At 53.3% G+C, this 15,184-nt stretch overlaps 1 protein-coding gene across 6 annotated transcripts in view; it reads left to right on the forward strand.

The window, feature by feature from the left end:
* Positions 1–9,595, forward strand: part of PPCDC (phosphopantothenoylcysteine decarboxylase) — a 27,885-nt gene extending 18,290 nt beyond the window's left edge. For 3 of the 6 annotated variants that reach the window (XM_037735235.1, XM_017519599.2, XM_017519601.2), the window contains 4 exons: positions 3,217–3,312; positions 4,149–4,277; positions 8,451–8,619; positions 9,000–9,595. In XM_037735235.1, the coding sequence (XP_037591163.1) occupies positions 3,217–3,312; positions 4,149–4,277; positions 8,451–8,619; positions 9,000–9,085 (480 nt within the window). In that variant the 3' untranslated portion in view covers positions 9,086–9,595. Of the gene's footprint in view, positions 1–3,216; positions 3,313–3,393; positions 3,729–4,148; positions 4,348–8,450; positions 8,620–8,999 lie in introns of those variants that run through there. The other 3 variants (XM_037735236.1, XM_037735237.1, XM_037735238.1) reach the window with 3 other exon arrangements.
* The last annotated feature ends 5,589 nt before the right edge of the window (positions 9,596–15,184 follow it).

Consider the following 15,184-nt stretch of genomic DNA (forward strand, 5'->3'; position numbering starts at 1 on the left):
TTGACCAGGATGGTCTCGATCTCTTGACCTCGTGATCCACCTGCCTCGGCCTCCCAAAGTGCTGGGATTACAGGCATGAGCCACCGCGCCCGGCCATATGCTGTCTTATTTAGTGCTTTCTTTCTTTCCTTTTTTTTTTTGGGGGGGGGGTTTGTTTGTTTGTTTTTAGACAGGGCCTCACTCTGTCACCCAGGCTGGAGTGCAGTAGCTTGATCTCTGCTCACTGCAGCCTCTGCCTTCCTAAGCTCAAGGGATCTACCCACTTCAGCCTCCCAAGTGTAGCTGGGACTACAAGCACACGCCACCATGCCTGGGTAATTGTTGTATTTTTTGTAGAGATGGGGTCTCACCATGTAGTCCAGGCTGGTGTTGAACTCCTGAACTCAAGCACCCTGCCTGCCTCGGCCTTCCGAAGTGCTGGGATTACAGAGATGAGCGTTATCCCATTACTGCGCCCGGCCAAATACTTTCTCATATGTTCTCTCTGCTTCTTTTTCTCCTTTCATATCCTCAGTGTGTAGATTGAATTTCCTTCTGCTGGTTTGAAAGGTATAGGTTATTCTTCTTACGGTTACCCTAACTTATTATGCCCTCTCCTTTACCTTATCACTATCTTATGTCTTCCCGATGAAGGAGACGGGGCCTTCGGCATGGCCCCATCCTGCCCTGCTCTCTCCACCTGTGCTGGCCCAGGGGCATCTCCACGGCTGGGTTCTGGGGAGGGATAAGGCAGCCCTGCTCATTTGCCATCTTACTCCAGAACTGGGCAAGGCTTGTTCAGGGCCATCCTAGGGGGACTCCAGCATTCAGTGGGGGTTTGCTTTAAATAACCACTAGGCCGGGCATGGTGGTTCATGCCTGTAATCCTAGCACTTTGGGAGGCCAAGGTGAGTGGACTGCCTGAGCCTAGGAGTTGGAGACCAGCCTGGGCAACATGGTGAAACCCCATCTCTACCAAAAATACAAAAGAAATTAGCTGGGCATGGTGATGTGCACCTGTAGTCCCAGCTACTCAAGAGGCTGAGATGGGAGGATCACCTGAGCCCATGGAGGTTGAGGCTGCAATGAGCCATGATCATGCCACTGCACTCTATCCTGGGCAATGGAGTAAGACCCTGTCTGTAAATAAATAAATAAGTGAGGGCCTCTGAAAAGGTCCCTCAGGTTTTGTGCAGGCTCTGGGCATGGTAGATCCTAAGGGGGAGTGAGATGGATAATGGACAAGTCGATAGAACCCAGAAACCCAGACTTTCTGAAGTTCTTCCTGTCTTCCTCTCTGAGACTTCTGCTCCTCGGTCCTAGCTTTGTTCCTAGCTGCTGTGCCGATATGTCTCCCACCCTGCCCTGTACAATATGCAGGAAGCAGTCGAGGAGGGGTGCCTCAGAGAGACAGTAGGGAGGCGTGAGGGCGAGGCAGAATTGGCATGGGCACGCCCTGCAGAGTGAGAGGCAGTCCTTATGGACCACGTCGCTCTCACGGCAGAATGTGTGTCCAGCAGTGCCGACTAAGCCTTCAGCATTTCACAAGCACCCAGGAAACTGAATTTTCTAGGTGAAATCTTCCAATTTGCACATGTTGGCTCGAAAATGTCGATAATCTTTTTTTTTTTTTGAGACAGAGTCTTGCTCTGTTGCCAGGCACCAGGCTGGAGTGCAGTGGCACGATCTCAGCTCACTGCAACCTCTGCTTCCCGGGTTCAAGCAATTCTCCTGCCTCAGCCTCCCGAGTAGCTGGGACTACAGGCGCGTGCCATCACACCCAGCTAATTTTTGTATTTTTAGTAGAGATGGAGTTTCACCATGTTGGCCATGATGGTCTCCATCTTTGGACCTCGTGATTCGCCCACCTCAGCCTCCCAGAGTGCTGGGATTACAGGCTGAGCCACTGCGCCCAGCCTAAAATGTCTATAATCTTGTGTGGGCCAAACAGCATGTCTGCAGGCTGGATCTGGCGCAGATGTGGGTCCCCATGACCACAGCTCTGGCTGGTCGATGGTTGTGTCCTTGTCACCCTTGACTCTTCTTTCTTCTGGTTAAATGTCCAGAAGAAACAAATGTCCTTTCCGGACTCACTGACTTCCCCAAAGATGTGGTTTCCTATACCCCCTTTCTCCACCAGCTACTTCTTCTGGGCCCCTGTTCTTGGTCAGCTTGTTAGTCTAAAATCTTGTTTTACAGGCTGGGTGCGGTGGCTCACGCCTGTAATCCCAACACTTTGAGAGGCTGAGGCGGGTGGATCACCTGAGGTCAGGAGTTCGAGACCAGCCTGGCTAATATGTTAAAACCTCATCTCTAATAAAAATAAAAAAATTAACCAGACGTGGTGGCAGGTGCCTGTAATCCTATATACTCGGGAGGCTGAGGCAGGAGAATCGTTTGAACCCAGGAGATGGAGGTTGCAGTGAGCTGAGATGATGCCACTGTACTGAAGCCTGGTGACAGAGTGAGACTCCATCTCAAAAAAAAAAAAATCTTGTTTTACAAATGATGGCCAACCCATCTAGTGCTCTCCACACTCCCGTGCTGTTTCTCACAGCCATGTGTTCCGTTAAGCAGGCTGCAGGCAGCCTTGGTTTGCATTAGTAATTTCTTAGTGAATGGGTAGTGTGTGGGTAAACCTCATTCTCACCCCATGAGTGTAGGGCACGTGGGTTGGGTTTTCCTGGAGCTTGTCTGCAGCTTGCGCCCTTGAGGCCTTGTTTCTGAGGTAGTAAAGGGACATTGTCTGCTTTCCCCTGAGGGCATGTATACACACAGGTCGTGCTGCCCCTAGTCCCCAGTGCCTTGGCGTGCAGAGGGCAGGGCTATGGCGCGGCACAGAGCTCAGGACCTATGAGCCTCCTTGGGTGGTTTCTCCTGCCTGCTGTGGCCTCTGTGGCCCTGGCCTTGAGCTCCTTTCCTGTCACTTTTGTGCCTCTGCCACTGGGCCCCCTTCTGCCCGAGTGGCAGGAGCTTGTAGGTTTGTATACACAGGCAGTTGGTGACTCATTTCTCAGCAGCCCCTCGGATGGGGAAGTGAAACAGCCACACCTGGTAGGGCCTGACCTTTGGGTAACAGCCTTGACCTATGGGGCTTGCTGCTAAGCAGGGAAGTCCTCTCTCAAGCCAGCCTGTGAAGACAGCACTTGCCTGCCCTGACCCTCCTGTGGCCTCCAGGCCTGTGACTGATAACAGTTTCTTCCTCCTGCCCCACCACCCCTGTTTTCTTGGTGACAGCTGGAAGTAGCAGTGGTCACAACTGAGAGAGCCAAACATTTCTACAACCCCCAGGACATTCCTGTCTCCCTCTACAGTGACGCTGATGAATGGGAGGTCAGTGCTGGGGGCCCCTGGGCTGAATTCCACTGTGTTTCCAACAGCAGGACAGAGCAGTCCTCCCTGCAGCCTATGGTCTGGTGGCCGGAACAGACAGGCTGGACTCAAGTCCGAGGTCAGGGCCCTCTGGGCAGAGGCAATGAAGAAAACATCTGTCTAGCTTCTGGCCTGCAGGAGGCCCTAGTCTCCTCCCAGCCCAGGCAGAGCTGGGCTTTGGCCTGGTGCCTGAAGTTGAGTGTCCTTGGACTTATCTGGGCTGATGAAACCACAGAGGAGCTCTGTTCCCACCACCCTTGTCCACGTGGCTCCTGGCGTCAGGGCTGAAGAGAATGCCTCACTTCCCACGGCCGCCGGGCTCTGCTGCATCTCCCCTGCAAATGGGTGGGCACTGGCTGATTCACCAGACGCTAAGTGTGGGCCTCACAGGGGTTCCCTGCCAGGCATTTTCAAACATTCTCAGCCTAGAACATTTCTGGCTGGACTGTCTTCCCCGCCCCACCCCCTCCATTTCTCACTGCCTTCCACTGGCTTGGACAACCCAAGCATCCTCCTCAAGCAGACAGCCGGGGAGCTCCCTGCCAGATGTCAGTTCTGTTGAAAGCCAAACCATGAAGGAGTAGCTCAGAGAGACAAGGGGCGCTTGTTTCTTCGGGCCTGGTTCTCTCGGCTGCTGGCTCCATGGCTGGCACTCACCAGCTTAGCTGCGGGAGGGAACGGAGGTGGCCTGGGCAGGGCAGGTGGGAGGGCTCCTCACCTCCTGACTTACTGTACCTGGCCTGCCTTGGTGCTGTATCCCGCTTCCTCCACACTGACCCTTTTCTTTCCTCTGCCAGATGTGGAAGTGCCGCACTGACCCGGTTCTGCACATTGACCTGCGGAGGTGGGCAGACCTCCTGCTGGTGGCTCCTCTTGACGCCAACACTCTGGGGAAGGTGGCCAGTGGCATCTGTGACAACTTGCTCGTGAGTGACGCCCTGGTGCACTCGTCCCTCCTGGGCCTCACTCCCAGTTTGCTGAGCTGCAGACTTCCTTGTGCATGGAGACCTGCTACTCTGGGGCCCCGGTCTGCTCAGGGATGTCGTGCTCCCCCATTCCCTGCATCACCCCCAGTGCTCTCACCTCTCCAACATGTGGGCACAGCCCTGGTCCTGATGGGTCAGCCTGACCTGCCACTGCTCTCCGGGACTGTCCTCCTCTCTCCTGCCCTCAGTGCCCAGCCAGGTGCCACAAGCCAGCCCCTTGTTCCTTGCTCTTTGTCCCTCCCCATGGGCTGCCTGGGGTGTGCCCTTCCACTGTCTCCTGCCAAGCCCCATCGCCTGCTGCTTCAGCTCTGACTTCTCCCCGGATCTGGGTATACACGTGGGCAACGTGATTGGGGGTCCACTTCTTCATAGATGGCTTGTGCACATTTTCTCGCCCTTGTAGCTTTCCTATATACTAGGGGAAGCTTAGAGGGGAAGAGGGGAGAAAGGGGCAGTGGCAGGAGCTAGGGAGAAATGGAAGTCCAGCTGTCCAAAGTGGGTACTGTCCTAGGCCTAAGACACCCCCAGGGAGCTGTTGCCCTTAGAGAGGAGCTGCCTTTGTTTATATGATTGTCCTGGGAAGATTTAGGAGTGATTTCTCTCCTACCTCTCCCTAATTGCCACCCCCCACCTCATTTATTGAGCTTTTGCCTACCACGTACCAGGGTCTATGCTGAGGGCCTCACAGAACTCAGGGCGCTCCCAGGCTGGAGGGAGAGTGCCAGGCCTGATCACCCATGCCGGTGGGAAGGGAGTATGCTCCGGTGAGTGGTACAGTCCTGAATGACCGCGGTCAGCCCTTTGGTTACGGAGTCACCACCTTTCATAGTGCTGAGACTGTAGTACACATCCACATGCCACCAAAATACTTACCCCGTGTTGAGGTTAACTAGCAGTTTTACTTCTGCAGGTAGCTGGGAGTTTTTCGGAGTTTAATGTGGTGGAGAAGGTGAATAAAGAAGCTGGGACAGGTTGTTTTTTGGGGTCACAGATGAATGTTCTTGTACACTTATCAATGGGCCCTTAAGGCACTCCTCAAAGAATCTGCCAGTGATTTAAGCATCATTTGAATAAGAGCACAGAGTGAGCAGAACAACAGCTTGTGTGGCCAGGAGCAGGGGTAGGGAGTGCAGAGAACAGAGAGCCCAGGAGCAGTGTCATCAAGAAGGCTTTCCCTATAGACCCAGCTAGTTGGGAGGCTGAGGTGGAAGGATTGCTTAAGCCCAGGAGTTCTAGGCTACAGTGCCCCCTTGATTGTGCCTGTGAATAGCCAGAATAACCAGTGTGCTCCAGCCTGGCCAACATAGCAAGACCCTGTCTCTGTTAAAAAAAAATTAAACAGGGCCAGGCGGTGGCTCATGCCTGTAATCCCAGCACTTTGGGAGGCCGAGGCGGGTGGATCACGAGGTCAAGAGATCGAGACCATCCTGGCCAACATGTTGAAACCCCGTCTCTATTTTTAAAAAATTAAAAATAATTTAAAATAAAAAAATTAAAAAGGAAAAGGCCAGGTGTGGTGGCTCATGCCTATAATCCCAGCACTTTGGGAGGCTGAGGCAGGAAAATCACTTGAGCTCAGGAGTTTGAGACCAGCCTGAGCAACATGGTGAAACCCCATCTCTACAAAAAAAAAAAAAAAAAATTAGCCAGACATTGTGGTGGATGCCTGTCTTCCCCAGCTACTTGGGAGGCTGAGGTGGGAGGATCACTTGAGCCCAGGAGGTCAAGGCTGCAGTGAGCCATGATTGTGCCACTGTACCCCAGCCTGGGTGACAGAGTAAGACTCTGTCTCAAAAAACAAACAAAAAAAAGGCTTCCCAGCAGGGCTGGTGCCACAAGTGACATGGCAGCGGCAGCTGGAACGGTTGAGTTTCCTGGCCACTTTCATCAAATTGGGTCAGAGTTATCCAGAGATGGCCAGCACCATCTCACCAAATCTCCAGGCTCCCCACTGGTGGGTCAGCAGCAGCTGATGTGGCGAAGCTCTGGCCTCTGGGAGTTCAGCCCTAGCCTGGGCCAGCTCTGCAAGGGTGCTTTCCTTCTTCCTGAAAGCTCTGCTTCCCTTTTCTTCTAAGCTGCCATCACTTCATGAAATCCCTGGGCTTCCCTCCTCCAGAGTTGGCTGGGCAGTGAAACATGTTCCGAAGACCAGCCAGCCCCCAGATCATTTGCCTCAAAGGGTTTCCCTCAAAGTCACAAACGTTTCAAGGAATCTCAAATGTTACAGTTTGAAGTGTGGGCATTGGTGGCACGTGGCTGTGTCCTCTCTCTGTAGCTGTTTTCTCCCTACATCCATGAAAGGAAGCTGAGCCTGCTCCCTCCGCAGCTCTGTCTTTCCAGCGCCCAGGGCATGGGGTGATAGATGTGACCATGCTCCTGGCCTCCAGGCTCATCTCCCTCTGTCCTTTAGCCCACAGAGGCCCTGGGCTATTTGACTGAACCGGCAGTCAGACCCAGAAAGAGCAGACAGTCTCTCTGGATCACCAGTCTGGCTGGGAGCCGGTCTCCTGACTGGGATCTAGGCCTTGTCCCCTGCCCACGTGAATTCCCAGGGGGCAGAGCCTGAAGTGTTGAATACAGCACTGGCCAAAGAGATGTCACCGTGGGAACTGAGGCCCTCTTCTCCCCTGCCTGCTTTCGTGGGTTCGGAGGAGCTGAGGTTTGTCTGAGAGGAGGTGGAGTGCTGGTTTTCACCCTGATTGGTGTATTTGCTTTGAGGGCACTTAGAAAGCCCAGCCCAGCCCTTGCTCCCACCCTGCACACAGCGGAGCGACTCTTCTAGATATGCTCTTGACTTCTGCAGAAGCTGCTGGTGGCACAGAGCCAAGAGGAAGTGTGACTGAAACTGTCCACTCATAGCCCGGCTGGCGTATTAAGAGGGCTTGGTGGGAAACCAGTGCTGGTGTCGGCTGATGCAAGCATCGGGTCCCAGGGCTGTTTGCTGTCCCACTTCCTCGCTGTCCGGCGTCCTCCCTGGCCCTGGGACTTGGGGGAGGTGCTGGTCCTGGCCTGTCAGGGCATTGTTCTCTGGACTCCCTCACTCTTTTCCCAGATGAGCTTCCCTTCATGGGAGGGGTTTCCAGCCCCTGTCACCCTGAGGGCTCACAGCCCTGAGGAGGTGTCTGGAGCAGTGAGAACACGGGGAGCTTCTCTCTCCCCCGGGCAGCCCCCAGCCCAGGGAGCCCGCGCCTATGGGAAGCCCAGGAGGCCCTGCCCTGGAGCCTGTGCTGCGCTGGGCCCTGTGCTCAGAGCTTTGCAGCCATTCTCACCTCAGTCCTCACAGCTGCCCGGTGAGGGACCTTTCTAGAGAGGAAGCCAGGCCCTGGCCTTCAGTCCCGTGTGTGGGTTCTCACAGCTAGTAAATACAGAGCTGCCAGGATTTGAACTCAGGGCTCCATGATTTCAAAATCCATGGCACGAAGGACTCTGAGCTGGTTGGCTTTTTCCCAGCTGCTCAGTTCTGTCTTGGTGGGGCGGCCTGGATTTGGGAGGTGGTGAGACTGCAGTGGAAATTGCCTCGGTGGCGCCTGTTGTCCGGTGTGAGCTTGGATGACTGCTTACCTCTCGGGATGCTGCAGCTCCCATCTGTGAAATGGGACAGCGCCCTCTTGATAAGGTCACAGTGAGGGTTCATGAGACCCTATACATGAGAAGGTTCTGGTCACGGCAGATGTTTTCATTGCCACACGTTAGTTGGCTTCGGAGAGCTGATGTTGGGTAGATGGGCCCCACCTGAGGAGCAGCCTGGTCCTCTGCTTTCTGGTGTAACCAAAAAAAGGCTGCCTTCTGTTCCCCAGGGTTGCTTCTCCCAGGAGGTGTGAGCCTACCTGGAGGAGGCTTGGGCATAGGCATACCTGCTGGAGGTGGCGGGGCCATTGTGAGCGTTGGTTGAGCACCTGCTATGTGTAGGATCCTGTGCCAGAGCGCGTGGGGAGGTGGAGAGGCGAGGAGACACAGCCCCCACCCCCGAGGGACGAGACAGCTCCCTGCAGGCAGGCTGTGCCCAGTCACCCCAAGCCCATGGCCGGGCTACTGGCTGTGGGGTCTGGAGGGTGGCGGGGAGGGTGGAAGACAGAGCAGCAGGACCCCCCACTTTCCCTGCCCTCTTCACAGACCTGCGTCATCCGGGCCTGGGACTGCAGCAAGCCCCTGCTCTTCTGCCCGGCCATGAACACCGCCATGTGGGAGCACCCCGTCACAGCACAGCAGGTCAACCAGCTCAAGGCCTTCGGCTATGTTGAGATCCCCTGCGTGACCAAGAAGCTGGTGTGCGGAGACAAAGGTGGGTGTCTTGCCAGCCTCATAGCCCAGGGCCATAGAAGGGGCTCAGCTTTGGGGTCACATCTCAGTTCAGTTCCTGGCCTGTTGTGACCTTAGCAAACCATTCGCCTCTGAGCTTAGCTTTCTCAGCTGGAAAATGGGAATTGTAATTCCTGCCTCCAGATTGGTAGGATAAAATGGGATGGAATGGGTAAAGTGCCTGGTAAAGTCCCTGGCACACAGCCCGCACGCCACTAAGGATGGCTACTGAATGATTCCCAGGGCCTGACCAGGGTCTCGGTAGGGATATGATGTGTCTGGCTCAGGCAGGGAACGGGCCTGGGGGCTGCGGGGCTGCAGGCACTGTCAGCCCATCTGGCCACAGTGGAATTTTGCTCCCAGGTCTGGGGGCCATGGCTGAAGTGGGCACCATCGTGGACAAAGTGAAAGAAGTCCTCTTCCAGCACATTGGCTTCCAGCAGAGTTGACCTGGGACTCCTGGGTATCCCTCTATACTCAGAATGGGTTCAGGCCAAGTTGGTGAAGATAGATGTTGGCAAAACAGGAGGATTCCTTCATTTGCTGAATGGGGTTCTGGCTGAGGCCTACTCTGAGCCTCCCTAGGGAACGGACCTGCTCCAGGAGAAACTGGATGGAAGGCCCAGGTCTCAGCTTCTTTCCACTAGGAGATGGCCGCTGCCTAGAGCCCCTCCCGACCTTTTCCTGAATGGGCAAGGCAGGCCAGGAGAGCAAGCAGTGTTGCCCTCACGGGAGGAGGACTGGATGACTGGGAAAACTCGGCTCTACATCTCACGCAGAACGGCCTTTAGAGACAGCACAGCTGGAGAGCCCTGGCCGAGCCTTGGGAGCTTCAGCTCTTTGGCAGAGTGCCCAGGTGCCATGCATCAGAGAAGCCTGCAACTTGGCAGGATGCTGAGGTCTCCTGCACACCATGTCATGAGATTCAAGGTGTTGGGAAATAAAGAAAAATGACCATTTAGGAGACTCCATTCTTTCTCTACAACCCATCTGTGGTCTCAGAGATCGGGGGTGTTGCCAGGCGTGGCTGGGGAAGGGTCTGGACTGACGATTCCCTGGCACTCTTTAGTACCCATATAACGTGGGTAAGGATAAAGCTCTGAGGCCAGACAGCCCCTAGTTCCAGTGCCAGCTCTGCCCCTTACTAGCATAAGAGCTGGTTCAGGACTTAGCCTTCCTGACCTTTCCTCAGCTATCTTCTTATCCTACCCTCAGGGAATTAAGAGGATTCAGTGAAATTATGTGTCCAAAATACCCATGCCACCAAGTGCCTGGAACACAGTAAATGTCAAATCGGTGGAAGTTAAAACTAGGCATATATGCCCGAGAGCTTTCCTAACATTTACTGCAATGCCGTCTCATTTTGGGAAAAAGGAAACCCTGGATGCTAAGCTGACACGTCCCCTTATGCAAGTGACAGGTAAGCAGCCAGGAGGGTTGACCCTGCCCTGGATCCCAGGCCTCTTGCCTGCTTCTTGGTTTCCTCTTGTCCTCATCCTTTTGTTTTACTGGACCGAGCATAGAAAGTTAACACGAAGACAAAAGTATGCCAAATTGTAGGGTCTTTATTGCCGGCGACCACAGAGGACTCACGTCTCTCCAACCTGTGGCATCGAAAGGAGGGTGCCAAGACTTTTTATACCCGAAAAACCACCTTGGGGGTGGGGGTGAGGAGCGGGGATGGGGATGAAAAGTCTTCAGACATTCCGAGGGCTAGTGGATTCTGTAAATCACCTCCTGGGCGGAGATGAGGGCTCCGGATATTCCAAGGGCCAGGGGACTTTTGTCATTCCGTTTGTTACTTAAGTGGTTTACAGAAGTCAAGGTAAATATTTGTTTACACATTATCTGGGTAAGGTGGAAATCACAGACCTTAGTTACTTATTACAAGTCGCGGGAGCCAAGATGGCATTAGCTTGGGCTGCTTATTCTGGTACTGATAAGAAAAGGTAAACAGCTTTACATAGTGGGCATTTTTCAGAGCAAGCTAGCAGCTTTATTTACAGAAGCCAAACACAGCTTTATCTTATAAAATGGCGTTGCTCAGGTTCTGGCTCTAGGTCAGCTCAATATCACGCTTTCAGCTTTGCTGGACCTGAAGCAGGGGCTTGGGTGTCTGTGCCCCCACCCCCCAGTACACATGACCAAGGGAAGTAGATCCGGAGACACCATGCACTCGGGCCTGGAAACCCTCTGCTGCCCAGCTTTTGACCTCATTGCCATTTGGTGTGGCTGCAGTGGGGAGGGCTTGTCTGCTATTTGGAGCTGAGGCTGAAGCTGGCTTCCAGCCAGGTGTGGGGAGCATCCCATGCGTGCTCTGAGAGCGCTGAGTAGAGGTGCCTTGAGGGGAGCAGGAAGCCTGCTGGCCAGGATCAGTGCTCCGGCAGCTTCCACAAGCCTTTATCGCTGCAGCACTTGACTTCACCAGGTGATCCTTTGGGGTAAAATTGCCTTAGGCAAGAAGTAAACTATCACTAAAACGGTAGCATCAAGAACCAACTTTTTTGGCTGGTTTGGGGATGGGGCATAGGGAGAACCTGGGTAACTGAAACCCAGAGGCAGTCCCAAAAGTCCATTCGCAGGGTTTCCACACTGCCCTTCCTCTCCCTCGGCAGCCCACTGGTAAATGGTGAAGCTTCCCAATTTTATTTATTTATTGAGACGGAGTCTCACTCTGTCACCCAGGCTGGAGTGCAGTGGGGTGATCTCGGCTCACTGCAACCTCCACCTCCCAAGTTCAAGTGATTCCCCCGCCTCAGCCTCCTGAGTAGCCGGGACTACACGCGTGTGCTACCCTGCCCAGCTAATTTTTTGTATTTTAGTAGAGATGGGGTTTCAATCAGGATGGTCTCAATCTCCTGACCTCTTGATCTGCCCACCTCAGCCTCCCAAAGGGCTGTGATTACAGGCGTGCGCCACCATGCCTGGCCGCCAATTTTATTTTTATTTATTTATTTTTTGAGACAGAGTCTCTCTGTGTCGCCCAGGCTGGGGTACAGTGGCACAATCGCGCCTTAAGCCATTCTCCCACCGCAGCCTTCCGAGTAGCTGGAATTACAGGCGCCTGCCACCACACCTTATTTTTGTATTTTTTGTAGAAATGGGTTTTGCCATGTTGGCCAGACTGATGTTGAACTGACCTCAAGTGATCCACTGGCCACGGCCTCCCAAAGTGCTGGGATTACAGGCGTGAGTCCCATCACGCCCGGCCACTTCCCAATTTTAACACAAACTCCTACCATTTACTGAGTACTCATCATGTGCAAGGATCTATACCAGGCACTTTAGGGAAGACAGTTGCCCAGGGAGATCAACCACAAAGTGCCTGTGTGAAAAGGCCATGGGAGCAGGGAAGTTCACAGGCCACTGTCCCAGAGCTCTGAAAACAGCTGTGGCTGCTCAGCAGGACTACGCCTAGTTGGCTAGAAGGAGACACATCCCTGTGGACTCAGGCCAGCTGGAGGCCCCTGTCTCTGAGGGTTCACTCCTCCGTCTCCCACCCACAGCAGTCCTGCATCCCTGCTGCCCATTTTAAAGGGGGGTCCGGATGAATGGGTCTGGGCTAGGCCTAAAGAGCCCAGCTGTTCCCTGAGCCAGACTGGAGCTAAGAGGGACAGGCGCTACAGTTAGCTGGCCCCATCTGCCAGCAGGGTGCCGAGCGGGTAATGACAACTACCACTTTCCCCACGAGGGGCCCAAACTCTTGACATTATCTTAATCTTGGGGAGAAATGTTTCTCAGAGTAGATTCTAGCCTCCCTGATGATTTTTATAGAATTTTGGAAGTTTAAGAGAATAGAACATTTGGGTCTGAAATGTTCACTCTTTCTTGTGTGGCCGCCACGAGCCCTTCAAGGCTGCTGTGGATGCTGCTGGGTAGGGCAGAAGCCTCCAAACCAAGACCCAGCTTCCACCCTGGGCCTCCTCCAGCCCTTCCTGCTCCTGGCTGATCAGGTCCTGCTGCTGCCTCCCCACTGCCTCACGTCAGGCCCAACTCCTGGATACACGCCTGGTCCTTGGTGATCTGGCCCCTGCCTACTCTTCTATCCCTGCCCTTTACCACACGCCAACCCCAAAGGGCTCCCTATTCTCTTGCCAAACTGGACAACCTTGAACCTGCCGGGCCTCTTGCCTGTACACATGCTGCCACTTTTACTAGGATGAGACTGACTCCCACATACCTGTCTGTGGATGTACCTGGGGGCTACCTCTTTTGGAAAGCCTTCCCTGGTAAACTGCAACCTCCTTGCCCATATAGTGCTTCTATCTATTTTTTGAAATGGAGTCTTGTTCTGTTGCCCAGGCCGGAGTGCAGTGGTGCGATCTCAGCTTACTGCAACCTCTGCTCCCAGGTTCAAGTGATTCTCCTACCTCAGCCTCCTGAGTAGCTGGGATTACAGGCGTGCACCACCACGCCCAGCTTTTTTTTTTTTTTTTTCTGAGATGGAGTCTTGCTCTGTTGCCCAGGCTGGAGTGCAGTGGCGCAATCTTGGCTCACTGCAACCTCCACCTCCCAGGTTCAAGCAATTCTCCTGCCTCAGCCTTCTGAGTAGCTGGGATTACAGGTGCCCGCCACCACGCCAGGCTAATTTTTGTATTTTTAGTAGAGACAGGGTTCCACCAAGTTGGCCAGGCTGGTCTTGAACTCCTGGGATTACAGGGATTACAGGATTACGCCCACCTCGGCCTCCCAAAGTGCTAGAATTACAAGAGTGAGCCACCACTCTCGCCCACCACTCTTTATTACAACAGAATTGTAATTGTCAGTTTACTTTGTGTCCCCCTAAAATTGGGATCTCTTGGAGAGCAGGAGTTGTCCTGTTCCTTACAGAACCCAGCAAGTCACTCCAAGCTCGTACCAACCAAAAAAGCGGTGTGTGTGTCGGGGCTATTGGTTCCTGCTCCTTTCTGTGCAAGAGACAAAATTTAGGAACCACAAAAGCCAAGACTAGGCCAGGCACAGTGGCTCACACCTGTAATCCCAGCACTTTGGGAGGTTGAGGCAGGCAGATCACGGGGTCAAGAGATTGAGACCATCCTGGCCAACGTGGTGAAACCCTGTCTCTGCTAAAAATACAAAAATTAGCTGGACGTGGTGGCGCGAGCCGGTAATCCCAGCTACTCGGGAGGCTGAGGCAGGAGAATCACGAACCCAGGAGGCAGAGGTTGCAGTGACCTGAGATTGCGCCACTGCAGCCTGGCAACAGAGCAAGACTCTCTCTCAAAAAAAAAAAGCAAAGATTAATAAATTTGACTATAGAAAAATAGGTTCACTGAGGAACAACCCAAAGTCAAGGTAAGAGGACAACACACTGGGGAAATTACCTGCAGCTCATGTAACAAAGGGCTGATCCTAACATATAAAGAGCTCCGGCCGGGCACGGTGGCTCACGCCTGTAATCCAAGTACTTTGGAGGCCAAGAAGGCGGGCGAATCACCTGAGGTCGGGAGTTCAAGACCAGCCTGACCAACATGGTGAAACCTGTCTTTAAAAAAAAAAGAAAAGAAAATGTATGTGTGTATATATATATATATATATATATACACAGAGAGAGAGAGAGAGAGAGAGAGCGCTCCTATGCATTGATGACAAAAAGGGCCAGGCGCAGTAGCTCACACCTGTAATCCTAGCTTGTTGCGGGGCTGAGGTGGGCGGATTACCTGAGCTCGGGAGTTTGAGATCAGCCTGGCAAACCTGGTGAAACCCTATCTCTACTAAAATATAAAAAAATTAGCTGGGCATGGTGGGGCATTCCTGTAATCTCAGCTATTCAGGAGGCTCAGGCAGGAGAATTGTGTGAACTCGGGAGGTGGAGGTTGCAGTGAGCCGAGATCATGCCACTGAACTCCAGCCTGGGTGACAGAGCAAGACTTCATCTCAAAAAGAAAAAGAAAAAAAAGACCAAGAACACACATTAAAAAGTGAGCAGAAGATAAAAACAATTCACATTAAAAACAAATAAAACCAAAAAACCCAGTCACACAAAGGGCCCTTCAACAGCTACTCAGCCACGTCCATGAGGAGGCTGGTGCAAATTAAACCAGACCCAAAGCTTTTGCCTGTTAGACTGGCAGGGGTCTGTGGAATTGGTGCCCTCATTGTTGGTAGAAGCGGACCTGATGCAACTTCGTTGGAGAACAATCCAGGAGTATCTATTCAAACAACACGTGTACCTTCTCCTTTCACCCAGCAATTCTACATCTAGGGATTTGTCCCACAGATGCACTCACTTCTGTGACATTATGTCTAAACAGATTTATTGCAGCCTTGTATATGGTACTAAAAGACCAGGCCAGGCAAGGTGGCTCACTCCTGTAATCCCAACACACTGGGAGGCCGAGGTGGGCAGATTGGCTGAGCTCAGGAGTTCGAGACCAGCCTGGCAATATGGTGAAACCCCGTCTCTACTAAAAATACAAAAAGTTAACCGGGCCTGATGGCACATGCCTGTAATCCCAGCTACTCAGGAGGCTGAGTCAGGAGAATCGCTTGAACCTGGGAGGCGGAGGTTGCAGTGAGCCAAGATTGCACCACTGCACTCCAGCCTG

The sequence above is a fragment of the Cebus imitator genome, unplaced genomic scaffold (genome assembly GCF_001604975.1).
Source record: "Cebus imitator isolate Cc_AM_T3 unplaced genomic scaffold, Cebus_imitator-1.0 Scaffold757, whole genome shotgun sequence".
NCBI lineage: Eukaryota > Metazoa > Chordata > Mammalia > Primates > Cebidae > Cebus > Cebus imitator.